At 39.9% G+C, this 19,869-nt stretch overlaps 1 protein-coding gene across 2 annotated transcripts in view; it reads right to left on the bottom strand.

Moving 5' to 3' along the window:
- Positions 1-13,872: 13,872 nt before the first annotated feature.
- The window catches only part of Zfp808l2 (zinc finger protein 808 like 2), a 32,232-nt gene continuing 26,235 nt past the window's right edge, over positions 13,873-19,869 (bottom strand). For both annotated transcript variants that reach the window (XM_087591794.1, XM_087591793.1), the window contains one exon: positions 13,873-18,990. In XM_087591794.1, coding sequence (XP_087447920.1) covers positions 17,085-18,990 — 1,906 coding nt within the window. In that variant the 3' untranslated portion in view covers positions 13,873-17,084. The remainder of the gene's footprint in view (positions 18,991-19,869) is intronic.

Here is a 19,869-nt window from a genome sequence, read left to right as displayed (position 1 = left end):
ATAGACAAACTAAGAGAAGTTATGAACCAAATAGACTTAACAGATATTTATAGAACATTCTATCCTAAAGCAAAAGAATATACATTCTTCTCATCTCCTCATGGTACCTTCTCCAAAACTGACCATATAATTGGTCAAAGAAAGGGCCTCAACAGGTACAGAAAGATAGAAATAATACCATTCGTGCTATCAGACCACCACGGCCTAAAGCTGCTCTTCAATAACAATAAGGGAAGAACGCCCACATATACGTGGAAGTTGAACAATGCTCTACTCAACGATAACCTGGTCAAGGAAGAAATAAAGAAAGAAATTAAAGACTTCTTAGAATTTAATGAAAAGGAACGTACAACATACCCAAACTTATGGGACACAATGAAAGCTGTGCTAAGAGGAAAACTCATACCTCTGAGTGCCTGCAGAAAGAAACAGGAGAGAGCATATGTCAGCAGCTTGACAGCACACCTAAAAGCTCTAGAACAAATAATCAAACTCAGAGCTGAAATCAGCCAAGTAGAAACAAAAAGGACCATAGAAAGAATCAACAGAACCAAAAGTTGGTTCCTTGAGAAAATCAACAAGATAGATAAACCCTTAGCCAGACTAACGAGAGGACACAGAGAGTTTGTTCAAATTAACAAAATCAGAAATGAAAAGGGAGACATAACTACAGATTCAGAGGAAATTCAAAAAATCATCAGATCTTACTATGAAACCCTATATTCAACAAAAATTGAAAATCTGAGGGAAATGGACAATTTCCTAGACAGATACCAGGTACCGAAGTTAAATCAGGAACAGATAAACCAGTTAAACAACCCCATAACTCCTAAGGAAATAGAAGCAGTCATTAAAGGTCTCCCAAACAAAAAGAGCCCAGGTCCAGACAGGTTTAGTGCAGAACACTATCAGACCTTCTTAGAAGACCTCATACCAATACTGTCCAAACTATTCCACAAAATTGAAAGAGATGGAGCACTACCAAATTCCTTCTATGAAGCCACAGTTACTCTTATACCAAAATCACACAAATACCCAACAAAGAAAGAGAACTTCAGACCAAGTTCCCTTATGAATATCGACGCAAAAATACTCAATAAAATTCTGACAAACCGAATCCAAGAGCACATCAAAACAATCATCCACCATGATCAAGTAGGCTTCATCCCACGCATGCAGGGATGGTTTAATATACGGAAAACCATCAACGTGATCCATTATATAAACAAAGTGAAAGAACAAAACCACATTATCATTTCATTAGATGCTAAGAAAGCATTTGACAAAATTCAAAACCCCTTCATGATAAAAGTCCTGAAAAGAATAGGAATTCAAGGCCCGTACCTAAACATAGTAAAAGCTATATACAGCAAACCAGTTGCTAACATTAAACTAAATGGAGAGAAACTTGAAGCAATACCACCAAAATCAGGGACTAAACAAGGCTGCCCACTCTCTCCCTACTTATTCAATGTAGTTCTTGAAGTTCTAGCCAGAGCAATCAGACAACAAAAGGAAATCAAGGGGATACAGATTGGAAAAGAAGAAGTCAACATATCACTATTTGCAGATGATATGATAGTATATTTAAGTGATACCAAAAGTTCCACCAGAGAACTACTAAAGCTGGTAAACAACTTCAGCAAAGTGGCTGGGTTTAAAATTGTCTCAAACAAATCAGTAGCCTTCCTCTACACAAAAGAGAAATAAGCCGAGAAAGAAATTAGGGAAATGACACCCTTCATAATAGACCCAAACAATATAAAGTACCTCAGTGTGACTTTAACCAAGCAAGTAAAAGATCTGTACAATAAGAACTTCAAGACTCTGAAGAAAGAAATTGAAGAAGACCTCAGAAGATGGAAAGATCTCCCATGCTCATGGATTGGCAGGATTAATATAGTAAAAATGGCCATTCTACCAAAAGCAATCTACAGATTCAATGCAATCCCCATCAAAATACCAATCCAATTCTTCAAAGAGTTAGATAGAACAATTTACAAATTCATCTGGAATAACAAAAAACCCAGGATAGCTAAAACTATTCTCAACAATAAAAGGACTTCAGGGGGAATCACTATCCCTGAACTCAAGCAGTATTACAGAGCAATAGTGATAAAAACTGCATGGTACTGGTACAGAGACAGACAGCTAGACCAATGGAACAGAATTGAAGACCCAGAAATGAACCCACACACCTATGGGCACTTGATTTTTGACAAAGGAGCCAAAACCATCCAATGGAAAAAAAGATAGCATTTTCAGCAAATGGTGCTGATTCAACTGGAGGTCAACATGTAGAAGAATGCAAATCGATCCATGCTTATCACTCTGTATAAAGCTTAAGTCCAAGTAGATCAAGGACCTCCACATCAAACCAGATACACTCAAACTAATAGAAGAAAAACTAGGAAAGCGTCTCGAACACATGGCCACTGGAAAAAATTTCCTGAACAAAACACCAATGGCTTATGCTCTAAGATCAAGAATCGACAAATGGGATCTCATAAAACTGCACAGCTTCTGTAAGGCAAAGGAAACTGTGCTTAGGACAAAACTGCAACCAACAGATTGCGAAAAGATCTATACCAATCCTACAACAGATAGAGGGCTTATGTCGAACATATACAAAGAACTCAAGAAGTTAGACCGCAGGGAGACAAATAACCCTATTAAAAAATGGGGTTCAGTACTAAACAAAGAATTCACAACTGAGGAAGGCCGAATGGCTGAGAAACACCTAAAGAAATGTTCAACATCTTTAGTCATAAGGGAAATGCAAATCAAAACAACCCTCACACCAGTGAGAATGGCTAAGATCAAAAACTCAGGTGACAACAAATGCTGGCGAGGATGTGCAGAAAGAGGAATACTCCTCCATTGTTGGTGGGATTGCAGACTGGTACAACCATTCTGGAAATCAGTCTGGAGGTTCCTCAGAAAATTGGACATTGAACTACCTGAGGATCCAGCTATACCTCTCTTGGGCATATACCCAAAAGATGCCCCAACATATAACAAAGACATGTGCTCCACTATGTTCATAGCAGCCTTATTTATAATAGCCAGAAGCTGGAAAGAACCCAGGTGCCCTTCAACAGAGGAATGGATACAGAAAATATGGTACATCTACACAATGGAATATTACTCAGCTATCAAAAACAATGCCTTTATGAAATTCATAGACAAATGGTTGGAACTGGAAAATATCATCCTGAGTGAGGTAACCCAATCACAGAAAAACACACAAGGTATGCACTCATTGATAAGTGGCTATTAGCCCAAATGCTTGAATTACCCTAGATGCATAGAACACATGAAACTCAAGACGGATCATCAAACCGTGAATGCTTCACTCCTTCTTTAAAAGGGGAACAAGAATACCCTTCGCAGGGAATAGAGAGGCAAAGATTAAAACAGAGACAGAAGGAACACCCATTCAGAGCCTGCCCCACATGTGGCCCATACATATACAGACACCCAATTAGACAAGATGGATGAAGCAAAGAGGGGCAGGCCGATAGGAGCCGGATGTAGATCTCTCCTAAGAGACACAGCCAGAATACAGCAAATGCAGAGGCGAATGCCAGCAGCAAACCACTGAACTGAGAATAGGACCCCCATTGAAGGAATCAGAGAAAGAACTGGAAGAGCTTGAAGGGCTCGAGACCCCTTATGAACAACAATGTCAAGCAACCAGAGCTTCCAGGGACTAAGCCACTATCTAAAGACTATACATGGACTCACCCTGGACTCTGACCTCATAGGTAGCATTGAATATCCTAGTAAGATCACCAGTGGAAGGGGAAGCCCTTGGTCCTGCTAAGACTAACCCCCAGTGAACGTGATTGTTGGGGGGAGGGCAGCAATGGGGGGAGGATGGGGAGGGGAAAACCCATAAAGAAGGAGAGGGGGAGGGGAACACACATAAAGAAGGAGAGGAGGAGGGATTAGGGGGATGTTTTCCCGGAAATCAAGAAAGGGAATAGCATTAGAAATGTAAATAAGAAATACTCAAGTTAATTTAAAAAAAAAGAAAGAAGAAGAAGAAGAAGAAGAAGAAGAAGAAGAAGAAGAAGAAGAAGAAGAAGAAGAAGAAGAAGAAGAAGAAGAAGAAGAAGAAAATAAGAAGGAGGAGGAGGAGGAGGAGAAGGAGAAGGAGGAGGAGGAGGAGGAGGAGGAGGGGAAGGGGAAGGGGAAGGGGAAGGGGAAGGGGAAGGGGAAGGGGAAGGGGAAGAAGGAGAAGGAGAAGGAGAAGGAGAAGAAGAAGAAGAAGAAGAAGAAGAAGAAGAAGAAGAAGAAGAAGAAGAAGAAGAAGAAGAAGAAGAAGAAGAAGAAGAAGAAGAAGAAGAAGAAGAAGAAGAAGAAGAAAGCATGGTCATTACTGAAGGGAGCAACACGTTGGGATCAGTGTCAGTGCCCCCTGAGGCAACATAGTCTGTGTCAGAAACGTTTTTCTAAAGGGCTGAAAATACAGCTGTCTAGAATTAATGTCTTTCCAGGGTACAAATCAGCAAAGACACAATTAAAATATTAACGAAGATAAAGAAATCTCTGTAACAAGGACACTCACCTAATTCTCCCTGATGCTGAAAGAAGAGCCAGGGTAGTAGAGATTTGCATTCCACTTATGCCACTATCCTATGTCTCTTTGGGTTTTACATCCTTGGTTATTAAGGATGGCATGGAGACAACTTGGTTTAGCCACTTGGTGGTTGGGAGATTTACATAGAACACACATTATATCAATTATTTAGCGACACCAAAACCCTGAAAGAGCAGGCTATTCTTCAGAAACACAGTCCTAAGTGGAAGACCACACAGGATGCAAAAGTTAAAAAAAAAAAAAAGGAGGTAGAAAGTATAAAACCTCGGGTGGGATAGTGAGGGGCTAAGGCGGATGCTAAGGGAAGTTTCTCAAGAACAGCAGCTGTAGACTACCTACAGGGAAAAATGGAAAAAATGCAACACTCCCAGGAAATCAGCAGAAACTACCATACAATGGACAAAAGAAAGAGGGCTCTATCAAACAATTCTGCACACTGAGAACAGAGTAATTTCATCAAAATTACTGACCATGACTACAGCGGTTTGGAACTGATTCCATTAGCCCCACGTGGTAGGAATTATTGGAATCTCAGGATCAGAGATAGCCCCTCTCCAAAGGACCTGGCCCCAGACCATTACCAGCTCTCCCAAGCACATGGTTGGTTTTACAGAAGGAGCTCTATTTCTTGTTTTTGTTTCTTTAATAAATACATCAAGGCATTAACTAAAGGCTCCAAGTTCTAGGACCCAGTCTGTAACATGCTCTGTCAAGGATATGGCTGAGTTTCAGAAGGAACCATGTAATTCTCTATCCATGAAGGCCTCACGGAGAGCCTTGCTCAATCAGGCCATTCTGCACCACAACAGTGCTTTTCCTTTTCGAATGGCTTCACCAGATGTCTTGTACTTAGCTATCCTTACTCTGCCAACTCTGTCACTGAAGTACACATAGCTCACTTGTAGGTCAACTCCTCTACATGCTTGCAGCTCTTTTCAAAGCTGCTCCTCTTGTCCCAAATACCTTGTGCATGAGATCATACTTTACTATGTTCAAAGTGGGTTGTTGTAAAAAGCACTAACTATAGAAGCAGGCTTTATCCCTAACATTTACATGGCAGCTCACAGTGATCTATATGTAACTAGAGCTCCACAGAACATCAGATTGTTTTGAAACAGTCTGAGCTGAAGTAAATTTGCAAGTGCATTGGACATATCTCCAATAGTGCCCTCTAGTTGGAAATTCAATATTAAATGGATCAAGCTAATCTTCCCAATTTGTACAGAACATGAATTAATACAGACTGGGAAATTACAAAATCACTCACTGTGGCACAACCTGGTACTGCTACATAATCTTGGCGCTAACACTTGTTTGCTTGCCCTATTTGTCTCCATGATTTACACGAGAAACTAGTCCTCCTACTGTGGTCTGAAGGTAGAAGCCATGCTCCACATGCAGATCCTTTTCCTCTTGCTTCAATGAATGTTGTCTACATGGCTCCAAGAGGGAATTTTAAAACTGAGTGGTGGTGTGGGCAGTTAATTTAAGAATTTAGCTTGCTAATGAAGAAGACAATATTTGTGGCCCTCAGGAGCAACAACTGGGATCAGGGACACATGGCTGTGGTAGAGCTTTTCTCTGAAACATCTTTCTAGTTTGCAGGTACAGCTGCTCTAGCATTAATATGTGTTTGATAAGGGATTTACTGCCCAACACTAAATAATTACTTTAAAAATATCTTTAAAAAGAGTGTGTATTCAGTTCAAAGAAAACCAAACAGGAACAGATTTTGCATTCCACATATGCTATCATTCCTACTTATTTCTGAGTTTTAGGCCTTTAGGGAAAGGACTCTTCAAGTCTAGCATCTGAGGAAGATGGTGGTTTTCAGCACAGACTTACATTTTAATCATGAAGTAAGATCTCTATGATAGCATTAAATGATGTATCAATGCCACAATTCTCACACATACAAAGGACAGAGAACAGGCAGAGAATACATCATGGAAAAGTCACCTGATAGTACTGTGGTTACTGCTCTTACATGAACAACTCTGCTGAGCTATGCTAATATCATAGTAAAGCAGCTTTTCTTCCTGTACAAGCTGGTTCAGAGGAAGGCGTTGGATGCATCAATGCAGGACAAGAATGAATTACATTTCATTTATAGCTGACTGCTCTCTTTCTCAGGACAATGACTGCACTTTGGAGAATTCCAGCTTTTTGAGCTATTCTTTTTAAATGCTATTTTATATGTATTGGTATCTTCACTATATGGGTCTGAGAACAGTATAAGCTGAGACCAGAAGTGGGCAGCAGGTACTTCATAATTATAGTTAGCAACCAAGTAGTTTTGAAAATAAGAATCCTTGTCTACTGTAACAAAGACCAGTTTATCTTAAACTGCTAAGATGTCTATCTGGACACATTTTCATATAAAATGTATTTTTATACACGTTACATAAAAATATATTGCATTATTTTGACTTTGCTCTATTTTTTCTTTATCTGTCCCCATTTTTTTCAATTTTTTCTTGTTAAGGATGAAAAATAATGCACAAATATATCAATAAAACCTGCCGGTGCAGCCCTGATTTATAGTTTCATGGATGAATAATTTGCTTTCTATGTGACACTAGTGAACTCATCCCATCCTGAGTATAATTGTTGCCCTTGGACTCCTACGAGGATCCTACACTGATCCTGAATTGTCCTAGGTTGTCTTGGGCAAGAAATATCAATAATAGAAAATGTTTGGTGATAAATACCTTACCAAACACTTACTGGTTTCAGGACCTTGAGCTTCTGGAGCTGCAGGGAAGACTACGGATACTGGTCTGAGCCAATCATAGTCTCCCTTGTTTCTCTAGGACTAGCACCATACCCCATTGATCACTTTCACCTTGGATGACTGTAAAATCCTGAAACTACTGTCTCCATTTTCCAAGCATTGTGATTACAGGCCTGTGCCACCATATCTGGTTGAGGGCCCCGGCCTGAGGTGGTTCAGAGGACACCTGAAAGGGGGCGAAAGAATGGAGGACAGGAGGCACAAGGAAGGAGAGCAAGTCTGTGTTCTGATCAAGCTCTCAAACTTTAATGAACAAAAACAGCAGCTTATAAAGACAAGCAGGTGGGAAGGTCACCCAGGACCCAAGACTGAGAGATCACTGCCACCATCTTCCCTAAAGCCCTAACCGTAATTTGCAAGTATGGACTGATAAGAACAGATGCTGGAGACAGAAGCTGTAAAAGTGATAAGAATGGACTTCTGGCTTCTATGTCCCAGAGGGTGTAAGTGGGCTTCACATTCCTGAAACATTCCTGAGAGAGAGGCTGAGTAAGGACTTAGCTCCTGGCAGTTGCCTTGCCTTCCACTTCATTTACTGAGTCATTAGAATCACAGCATGAACAAGATGAGCAGGTCCACATATCTATTCAGTAATGGCATAGCACTCTGAGTCTGGGTTTCACCATCTGTATAATAAGGAGAGAACTCTGCCTTTGGTGTCCTTTGGTGACTCATAACAAACAGTATAATAAAGCAAAAACAAAATTCCTCCTAATTTGAAAGACATTGGAGTTGAAGGTTGAAGGGCTGCATTTCAGGGTAGACATCTATTGCTAGACTTAAGACCACAGTCTGTGTCTTAGCTACCCTAACCAGATAGACTCAAAAGAACTGACCCATCTAGCTGTGACAAGTTCGCCTATAATGCTGGTATTTTGGAGGCAGGGTGGGCAGAATTCTCTGATGTTCTAGAACAGGCAAGAGTTCCAGGGCAGACAGAGACTCCTGGTAACAATACATTTTCATATAAAACAACAAAAATGAATAAAAAGAACAAAACAAAATTATTAATGAGAAATGAAAATATATTAATGTATTTGCTCAGTGTGACTCATTTGGAACAGCAATTTTCTCCTTTTTCTAATTCTTTAACTGAATTTTAGTTGCTTTTCCCCCTGACATGTATTCAGTTAAGGAATAAACTTTTGTTATGCACAGAAGTCCTTACCTAGAGGAATCAGTCATGTTTAAGAATTACATTCCAAGGGAAATTCTAAGGATATGGGGTCCAGTGTTCTATTAGACCATAAGCAAAAGGAGAAATATTAATGTAGTTTTTGACTACCTAATTCCTACCATGCAGGCAATTTACAGGGACTATTTGGTGGCCACTAAATGCCTTTAAGTTTTAATGGGAGACTGCCACAGAGGCTATGCATTGTGCTAACACAGATAGATCTGTGTAGTTGTTGCAAAAAAGAGGAGGGGAAGAACTGGACAGGACTGACCCACCACATCTGAGTGGATACAGAGATTACAATGGAAAGCAGCTAGTGTTCAGGTGTACCCTAAGCATCGGGGTTGAGGGCCTTTTCTTCCTCTTTAATATACAATGCCCACTCCCTAGTAGTTGATCAATAGTCCATGATTCTTTCTTTTATTTATTTATTTATTTTTTTGGTTCTTTTTTTCGGCGCTGGGGACCGAACCCAGGGCCTTGCGCTTCCTAGGTAAGCGCTCTACCACTGAGCTAAATCCCCAGCCCCCTTTCTTTTATTTTTTAAGATGTATTTACTTTATAACTATGAGTACACCATCACTATCTTCAGACACACCAAAGAAGTCATCTGATCCCATTACAAATGGTTGCGAGCCACTGTGCCATTGCTGGGTATTAAACTCAGCAGTCGGTGCTCTTAACTGATGAGCCCTCTCTCCAGCTCCCATTGTTCTTTCTAAATACCTGACTTCCATAGTTTTAGAGTGATTTCTGTTTGAGGTCCATGGTACCCTGAAGACAGACTTGATGTCACCCAGAGTTACCAACAGAGTTCAAAAATGAATGATTTTTAGTCATCAAGGAACTCGAATAGGATCCCATTCAGCATGTCAATCTTCACGTATGCATGTTCCTGTTCTCCCCTTACACGAAGCACAACTCACATCAGACTTAAACCTGACATGCATTGTTGTGGGCTCCAACTGCTGCCAAATGAGTCCAGAAAACACTCAGATTCTATTAGGGAATGTCAATAAAATAAGGTATGACCTTTCTTTTCGGGTTTCCTTCTTGAGACAGAATCTGGCTATAAAGTATGTCACTACAAAGTACAGCAATGTGCCTCAAATTCAGAGAGACTGGCCTACCACCCTCCCCATGTCCTGGGATTACACGAATGCAGCCCAAAGGCCAACTGAGATGTTTTTTCAAGACTTAGCTTTGAATCAAAGAATGAATGGCAAGGTAAAACTTACAGATTAAGCCTCGTGGGTTTGATGTTTAGTAATACCTACTGAAACATTGCTATAATAATTTACACAGGAAAATCATTTCATATTTTCTCAAAAATGGGGCATATCCTTTGCATTGTTCATTTCCTCTGCATAAAAAATGTTTCAACTGTGTTTGTGCATATACACCTGTGACATGGGTATAGGTAGCAGTGAGAAAAAAGCATCTTACAGGTGTCTATTGTCTACGTCCACTATGTGCATTCTACAGATAAGATCCAAGTATGCATTTAGCTTCAAGTGACATCATTGTTCCTTATTTTGTTTAAAGTTTTATATACTGCCAGTGTGTGACATACCTATGCCAGATTCTAACTATAGAAATGAGAAAAGAATTCATAGATAATATGCGTCTATTGGAAATTGAAATTATGTCATGAGGTTTAGAAGGAACCAGCTATACCCACTGCGACAGTTGTCTGGAACTCATTGTGGTTCCGAGAAAATTGTTCTGAGTAAGTGTTTCTCTCTAAGAATGCAATAACATATTAAAAGAGATAGCACTGGGCTGGAGAGATGGCTCAGCGGTTAAGAGCACTGACTGCTCTTCCAGAGGTCATGAGTTCAATTCCCAGCAACCACATGGTGGCTCACAACCATCTGTGATGGGATCTGATGCCCTCTTCTGGTGAGTCTGAAGTCAGCTACAGTGTACTCACATACATAAAATAAATAAATAAATCTTAAAAAAAAAAGAGATAGCACTTCAACATTTTTTCTTGCAAATAAGATCCATTATCAACTTATACTTTACTTCAATACTTACAGTTACTATGGTTATGCTTACTTGTATTTATACTATGGCTACAATCTAAAATGAAGACAGCATTAGCACTCAGCAGGCATGTTCTCTTCTTCCTCCAGGAATCAAGGTGGATATATTTCACAATACACTATTCAACTTGCAGGAGGGTGAACTATCACATTCACAGGAGAACTGTTCTAAGAAGATTCCAATTAAAAAGAGATTTAGGATACAAAATATTGCATTTGTTTCTGTGACTTCACGATGGTATCAGGACAACTGCAGCTACTACCTAGAGACTCCTGACACTGGGAAAAAAGAAGGAAATGGATGAAAATGATTTTGGAGCACTATCATTACCTAGAAATATCTTCAGCAGTGGGAAGGTGAAAATCACACAGCTGTAGTAGGTAAACTTCTGTCCATGAACAGAACAGATAGCCTAAAACTTCTCTCAAACTAAATATTCTTTTTGCTCTGATCACCATGTCAGTGAAGAAATAAGAAAGTAATTATAGACTTTCCAGAATTCAATGAAAATGAAGCCACAACAGACACACACACACACACACACACACACACACACACACACACACACCAAACTGAACCCAAGAACACATGTAAACATCAACCACAAACCTATTGAATCAAGGACCTCAACATAATATCAGACACAAGTACTCAAGACGCAATTTCCTGAAAAGAATGGCAATGGTTCAGGCACCAACATCAGCAATTGAAAAGTGGGACTTCATGAAACTACAAAATATCTTTAAGGTAAAGGTCACTGTCAGTAGGACAAAACAGCAGCCTAAAGATTGAAACAGAATATTCACTAACGCTTTATCTTACGTAGGGTTAGTATTAAAAATTTCTGAAGAACTCAAGAGGTTAGACAGTAACAACTCAAATATTCCAATTAAAGTATAGGTACAGTACTAAACAGAGAATGGTCAACAGAGAAATTTTGAATAAGCAAGGAATACTTAAGGAAAGGTACAGATGCTGAGAAACAAGATGTCTGAATTTTGAATCATGCCAAAGATGCATCTGTACTTGAAATTCCTTGCTCCAAATGCTTTGTGCAGATGAGTCTCCCATACTGAAGTTATTCATGTGAAACCCATAAGAACACTTAGTGGCTAGGACCACAAGAACCTCAAAGGTGGCTGCTAATTTACACCCTGCACACAGGAGGGCCACTTGGCCACCTCCCCATTCTCAGTCCCCTGATAATTCAGGTTAGGGACAGTGGTCACAGGCTCACCACAATGAGGTTTAGTAGCTCAGGCCTGCACTCCTGGAAAGCACTCAGCAGAAGAGGTCAAAACACACCATACCAACCTCAGAAGCATCCTCAGCAAGAGAGCTGAACTTGGTGTAGGAACAAGGCACCTGTAAGATCCCTCCTCTTCTGATTGCAGGGTCTTCCAAGAGGCCCTGATTGGCCAGTGGATCTTGAGTGCCAGAAGCACCTCTCTTAGGGTTGGATTGTGCTGAAGGGACACATCACCTTAAGGTTTCCTGGGCCAGCATTCTAGTCCAGGAGCTGACCCTTTTAAGATCCCCAAGATTTGTGTTTTAGTGTCAAATAGGCCTGTCCTCCATTATCCCACCTTTCTATCTCCCAGCAGGAAATTTCTTCCCCCTCCTCCTCCCACCCATTCTTCTTGTCCTCATTCTCCTCTTCCATATATACTGCTCCTGTTTTCCTTCTCACGCTCTTCCTCCTCCACTTCCTGTTCAGTTTCTTCTGCTCTGCTTTTTCTTCCTCCTCCTTCCTCATCTTGTTCTCCTTCTTCTTGTGGTCTTGTTCCTCTTCTTGTTCTTTTCACTCTTCCTCTTCCTTTTCTTTTCTACCACCCCTTTTTCCTCCCCCTCCTCCTCCACTCATACTACACCTCCTTGAATCAAGATGGATAGCTTCTAACGTCCATTATTCACTATATGACCCCTTGAAAGATGGGGTCTTCCCAATTGAAAGAGCTTCCTGGACACAAAATATGATGTTTGTTTCTGTAACTTCACACTTACATCAGGAAAACTGTAGCTAATTTCATCTGCTATATAATGTAAGGGTCTGAATATCACTGAAGGCAGACCCCAGACTTAGATAGTATGCAAAAAAAAAAAAAGAGGGCTCATTTTACAGAGATGGTCTTCATACACACGTCAACCATTCTTGAAATACCAACCCCAGGGAAAGCACAAAATCATTTTATAGGGAACCAGGGAAAATCTCTAGCATAATAAAATATTTCTTTGGTGGATGCTAAGAGGTCACACGTTGTCAGTGTTTTGCATCCCTGTGTTATGAACTTTTAACCATGTAATGAAATAGGGCTGCCCAGTGCAAATGGCCCATTCGGAGAAAAGGTATTTCCCATATTTGTACTTATACCTGGACTGGTCTCTGGAGCGAGGGGTGTTTATGAATTTGTTCTAGATTTTATTGTCTGTTCCTAGAGCTGGTGTCTCATGACTTTCTCTATTGTGGTCTATCCTGAAGATGGTGCTTTATGGCTGTTTTTTCAAAGAGGCCTGGTGTTCCAAATGGATACAAGGGTTGCTCCAGTGGAGATAAAAAAGGTTTATCTTTCCCTTTCAAAATAATTCTCCAGAAATGGGGTTTATCTCATTCTTTCAATATGAGAATCAAGACAACCTGGAGAAAAAGTAGGATATGGATGACAATCTCAGTGGAGCACTATTAGAAGACAGCACATCTTCCTCAGTGGGAGGTGAAAACACATATCTGTATTAGCAGAGGTTTTCCAGATGAACAGAACCCAAAGCATAGCTCTCTCTATGTATGAAGTGGATATATATAGAGAAATGTCTCATGGAATGTTGTCCACGAGTAAAACAATGACTGTGTAACAATGGCAAGCTGAAGAATACAGTCGTGTCTATATGTCTCAGCTGGACTTCAGCATATAACAGAATTCCTAACACGGAACCTTGAATGCTAGAAAAATAGTGATCTCTCTTGCCAGAGTATGGCAGGAAGAAAAAGAAAGAGTTCCCATCTTCATCATCCTTACATATGTAAGCTTCCACCAGAAAATGTGGCCTAAAGATTTTTCTTGTGAACTCAAAAGCTCCAGAAAAAAAGAGGGGTTTTGCCATGTTATATATTCCAAGTAAGAAAAAGACCTCACCTTAACCACCTGTTTCAGATTAGGTAGTTGACTGCAGCACTTTGACGTGAAAGGCATTTTACCTCATCCCGAGTGCTGTGTGTCTGAAGGCTGTGATATTCTAAAGAAGACTCCATTTCTTTTTCTCCTTTTCTGTCAAAGGATATTTTCTTTATTTACAGTTCAAACGTTATCCCCTTTCCCAGTTTCCACTCCAGAAACCCACTAAACGTAGACCCTCCCCTGCTTCTCTGAGGGTGCTCCAACATACCCACCCACTCTTGCTTGCCTTCCTGGCATTCCACTACACTGAAGCATTGCAGCTTGAGAGGACCAATGGTCTCTCCTCCCACTGATTTCCAAAAGGGCCATCCTCTTCTACATATGTAGCTGGAGTCATGGGTGGCTCCACATGTGCTCTCTTGTTGGGCGTTTAGTGCCTGGAAGCTCTGTGGAATCAGCTCTGTGGGATTCTTCCTATGGGGTTGGAAACCTCTTTAGGTCCTCCAATCCTGTTTCTAACTCCTCCATTGGGGACCCCGTACTCAGCCCAATGGTTTGCTTTAAAAATCCACCTCTGTATTTGCCAGGCTCTAGCTGAGCCTTTCACGAGACAGCTTTATCAGGCTCCAGTCAGAAAGCATTCTTGGCATCTGCAATTGTGTCTGTGTTTGGTGACTGTATGTGGGGTGAACACCCTGTGGAGTATTCTCTTGATGTTTTCCCTTCAGTCTCTACTCCATACTTTGTCTCCTTATTTCCTTCTCTGGGTATTTTGTTTCCCCTTCTACGGACTGAAGCATCCACACTTTGGTCTTCCTTCTTCATGAGTTTCATAGGATGTGTTAATTTTATTGTGGGTATTCTGAGCTTTTGGGCTAATTCCATTTCATCAGTTTGTGATATCATGTGTGTCTGTTTGTGACCGAGTTGCCTCAGTAACTATGATATTTTATAGTTCCAACCATTTGCCTAAGAATTTTATGCAGTCATTGTATTTAATGGCCAAGTAGTACTCCATTGTGTAAACTTACCACATTTTCTGTATCCATTCCTGTGTTCGAGGCCATCTGAGTTCTTTTAAATAAGGCTTCGATAAACATAGAGCAGCATGTGTCCTTGGGAAATGACACCCTTGAAAGTAGTCACAAAAATATAAAATACATTGTTGTGACATTAACCAAGCAAGTGAAATATCTGCATGACAAGAACATTAAGCCTCTGAAGAAAAATTGAAGATGTCAGAAGATGGAAAGATCTCCCATGCTCAGGGATTGGCAAGATTAATATTGCAAAAATTGAGAATTGGCCAAAAGAAATCTACAGATTCAATGAAATCTCCACCAAATTTCCAACTCAATTATTCAAAGACTTAGAGCAATTTGCAAATTCATTTGGAATAACAAAAAAACCAGAATAGCATACAAAATACTCAACAATAAAAACTTCTGGGGAAATCATCATCCCCAAGCAGTACTACAGAGCAATGGGGATAAAAACTGTATGGTATTGGTACAGATACAGGCAGATCAGTGGAACAGCACTGAAGACCCAGAAATGAACCCACACTCATGTGGTCAACTGATGTTTGACAAAGGAACTAAAACCATCAGGTGGAAAAAAGATAACATTTCAACCAATGGTGCTGGTTCAACTGAAGGTTAACATGTAGAAGAATGCAAATTGACCCATTCTTATCACCCTGTACAAACCTTAAATTCAAGTGGATGAAAGAACTCCACATAAAACCAGATACTCAAAGTAATAGAAGAAAACTTGGGGATGAGCCTCAAATACATGGGAAAAGGTGAAAATTTACTGAACAAAATACCAATGGCGTCTCTGCAGGTGTGTGTGTTGCTACAAAATTATAAAAAATGGAATGCTGTCTTTTACCCCCACTTGGTCAGCACCACAGTGCCCCTAGATATCTGGTAGATATCTTAATCTCAATCAGCAAAGCCTCTCACCCTCTTTGCTCTAGCCCCTATAACACTGCCTATGGCCTCTCCCTGAGCCTGGCAACAATCTGTCTACCAATGCAGTCCCCAAGGCAGGCTGTCACCATGCCAGAAATATACATCTCAATTCCATGGTGGCTTAGTATCCCAGCTGACACATACTCTATTAAACTTATTTCCGGAAGAAACAACACACAATAACCTCTGATCCAATTGATAAGATCCTCTTCCCTCAAACTTTTCTGCCACTCATCCTTCCCTCTCATCCAATGACAGGCCTCGTCCTATCTTGTACCTGCCTTCACGTGCTTAATGACATCACTCACTCCTCCATGCCCTTTAAGATGACTGTGCTTTGTGCTGTCTTTCCCTGGCAGGTGAGCATCTATGACCGTGAAGGCTGAGCTGTTCATTCAGCGGGTACAAGATCTACCTTGAACATTGGCAGCACTATGCCAAGACAGATTGGAAGGTTTTCCAGTTTTCTTACTGGCAAAAGTGAGTCTGCATTCCTTTCCAAAAGGAATCCTAGGCAGATGAACTAGACTGTCCGCTACAGATACACACACATACACACGCACACGCACACACACGAAACACAGGCTGAAGAAATTCAAAAGAAAAGAACCCGCAGTACAGTCACGTTCCAGGGAGTCATCCCTGTGTGACTTGTGCTGATATGATGCTAAAAAGAATCAGAAAACGGGAGTCAGGAAAGCTCATTGAGAGCAGGCTATAATGACTGACAAAAAAAAGCAAAAAATGTTAAGCGGGTACCAAAGATAGCAATGGTGGCTGCCAAGGCCCCCACAAAGGCAGTCAATAAACAAAAGATTGTGAATCCTGTGAAGGTCTCTGCTCTGGGAGTTGGTAGGAAAAGCTTATTTGGTAAATCAGAGTTTAAAATAAAATCTGTCTTTAACTCTAAACAGAACAAAACAAACAAAAAAAGATAAATGTGGATTGGAAAACTTTTATCACTATTTTTAACTTGTAGGGTTTCTCTCCAGTATGTATTTTTCTATGTATTTGGAGACTATTATGTTGGGAAAAGGCTTTGTCACATTGGTTAAATTTGAGAGTATCTCTCCTGTGTATGTTCTTTAATGTATTTGGAGATTACTGTGTTGTGAAAGGCTTTATCACATTGCTTACTTTTGTAGGGTTTCTTTTGGTATGAACTCTATGTGTCTAGAGACTATTTTGTTGTGAAAAGGGTTTAACACATTCACTACGTTTGACGGGTTTTGCTCCTGTATGAATTCTTCCATGTACCTGGAGTCTACTGGGTCATGAAAAGGCTTTATCACATTCCTTACATTTCTAGGGTTTCTCTCCAGTATGAATCCTTTCATTTATCAGGAGACTATTGTGTTGCGAAAAGGCTTCACCAGTCACTACATTTGTAGGGTTTGTCTTCAGTATGAATTCTTTTATGCCTCTGAATGTTACCGTGGTCTGAAAAGACTTCATCACATTCATTATATTTGTAGGGTTTCTCCCCCGTATGAACTCTTTTATGCCTGTAGAGGATACTGGGTCGTGAAAAGGCTTTATCACATTCATTACATTTGTAGGGTTTCTCTCCAGTGTGAACTCTTTTATGTATCTGGAGGCTAGTGTGGTATAAAAAGGTTTTATCACATTCATTACATTTGTAGGGTTTTTCTCCTGTATGAATTCTTTTATGCGTCCGTAGGCTATTGTGGTCTGAAAAGGCTTTATCACATTCATTACATTTGTAGGGTTTCTCTCCTGTATGAATTCTTTTATGCTTCCGTAGGCTACTGTGGTCTGAAAAGGCTTTATCACATTCATTACATTTGTAGGGTTTCTCTCCAGTGTGGACTCTTTTGTGTATCTGCAGGCTATTGTGTACTGAAAAGGCTTTATCACATTCATTACATTTGTAGGGTTTCTCTCCAGTGTGAACTCTTTTATGTATCTGGAGGCTATTGTGTCCTGAAAAGGCTTTATCACATTCATTACATTTGTAGGGTTTCTCTCCAGTGTGAACTCTTTTATGCTTCTGGAGGTTACTGTGTACTGAAAAGGCTTTATCACATTCATTACATTTGTAGGGTTTCTCTCCAGTGTGAACTCTTTGATGCTTCTGGAGGCTACTGTGTACTGAAAAGGCTTTATCACATTCATTACATTTGTAGGGTTTCTCTCCAGTGTGAACTCTTTTATGCTTCTGGAGGTCACTGTGTCGTGAAAAGGCTTTATCACATTCATTACATTTGTAGGGTTTCTCTCCAGTGTGAACTCTTTTATGTGTCCGGAGGCTACTGTAGTCTGAAAATGCTTTATCACATTCATTACATTTGTAGGGTTTCTCTCCAGTGTGAACGCTTTTATGCCTCTGGAGGCTACTGGATTGTGAAAAGGCTTTATCGCATTCATTACATTTGAAGGGTTTCTCTCCAGTGTGAACTCTTTTATGTGTCTGGAGTCTACTGAGTCGTGAAAAGACTTTATCACATTCATTACATTTGTAGGGTTTCTCTCCAGTGTGAACTCTATTATGCTTCTGGAGGCCACTGTGTCGTGAAAAGTCTTTATCACATTCATTACATTTGTAGGGTTTCTCTCCAGTGTGAACTCTTTTATGTATCTGGAGGCTATGGTGTTGTGAAAATGCTTTATCACATTCCTTACATTTGTAGGATTTCTCTCCAGTATGAACTTTATTATGCCTCTTGAGTCTACTGTGTTGTGAAAAGGCTTTATCACATTCATTACATTTGTAGGGTTTCTCTCCAGTGTGAACACTTTTATGCCTCTGGAGGCTACTGTGTATTGAAAAGACTTTATCACATTCATTACATTTGTAGGGTTTCTCTCCAGTATGAACTCTATTATGCCTCTTGAGTCTACTATGTCGTGAAAAGGCTTCATCACATTCATTGCATTTGTAGGGTTTCTCTCCAGTGTGAACTCTTTGATGCTTCTGGAGTCTAATGGGTTGTGAAAAAGCTTTATCACATTCATGACATTTGGAGGGTTTCTTTTCAGTATGAAGTCTTTCATGCTCTTTAAGTTTACTGTGATTTGAAAAAACTTTACCACATTGACTACATCCATAAGGTTTCTGTCTAGCTTGAGTTCTTTTATGTATTTGGACAACTGTGTAAGGAGCAAAGGCTTCAACACACTGAATAACTTCAGAGGGCTTCTTTTCTGAATGGATCCTTTCATTCCTTTGAGGATGACTGTGAGCATGTAAAGCAAAGGCTTTTCCACAGTGAGTATATTCGGAGGGAATCTCTGCACTCTGACTTCTTTCATGCCTGAGAAGATAATATGCACATGTGAAAAGTTTACCACACTGATGAACACTTTCATCTGGATGATTTAATGTTACTGTTTCTCTAAATATAAAGAGGCATCTGGCCTTAATTTTTTTCACTTCATTCACATTCAAGCTTTCCCTTGACTATGGGCTGTTTTGCATCTTCCAAGATCCCTGCGATGGCAGAGCATCTATTACATAGCTCAGATTTACATATCCTTTTTCTATAAAAGGTTTTTCCCAAATTTGAAGAAAAGCAAAGGAGCTCAGACCTTTAATCCACTAAGTGTATTCCAATATTTACTGTAGTGTTGTTTATACTATATTTGGGAAGTAATCCAGGAGAAACAGAAGCATTTCAGCATTCCTAGTACTCAAGAGAATTTATTACAAATTGAGGTACCATATGTATTGCCAATGAAGTTGGAAAAATCATTAATTGTAAAACATTTATCATGTTGAAACAGTCTAGTATAACAGCCACCCACTATATGTCTTCTCATTGTTATGGGAAAGCGAGTGTCAGAAAAAGATTGAGACACATAGATAGAAAGATAGGTAGAAAGATAAATAGATGGAAGGATGGAAGGATGGATGGATATGATAGATAAAGATAGATACATAGATGGATAGACAGACAGACATAGAGAGGTACATAGTTTCCTTCAAAATCCCTTTTATATACATTTTGTGTTTGTGTTCATTATGATATATGACATATCTATGAAAGGAAGATGAACACATTGCATTCACATAATTTAACACTTTGTTCTTCATAGACAAGTGATATAGGGATGGAGGTTAATGCACAACATCCTTCTTACAACAAATAATCTGCCAATTTCACCAAATCTAACAACATCACTATTAATATCTG

Source organism: Rattus norvegicus, chromosome 17 (genome assembly GCF_021556685.1).
Source record: "Rattus norvegicus strain SHRSP/BbbUtx chromosome 17, alternate assembly SHRSP_T2T, whole genome shotgun sequence".
Taxonomy (NCBI): domain Eukaryota; kingdom Metazoa; phylum Chordata; class Mammalia; order Rodentia; family Muridae; genus Rattus; species Rattus norvegicus.
The sequence above is the reverse complement of the archived record's forward strand: the minus strand, read 5'-3'. Positions and strand labels throughout refer to the sequence as shown.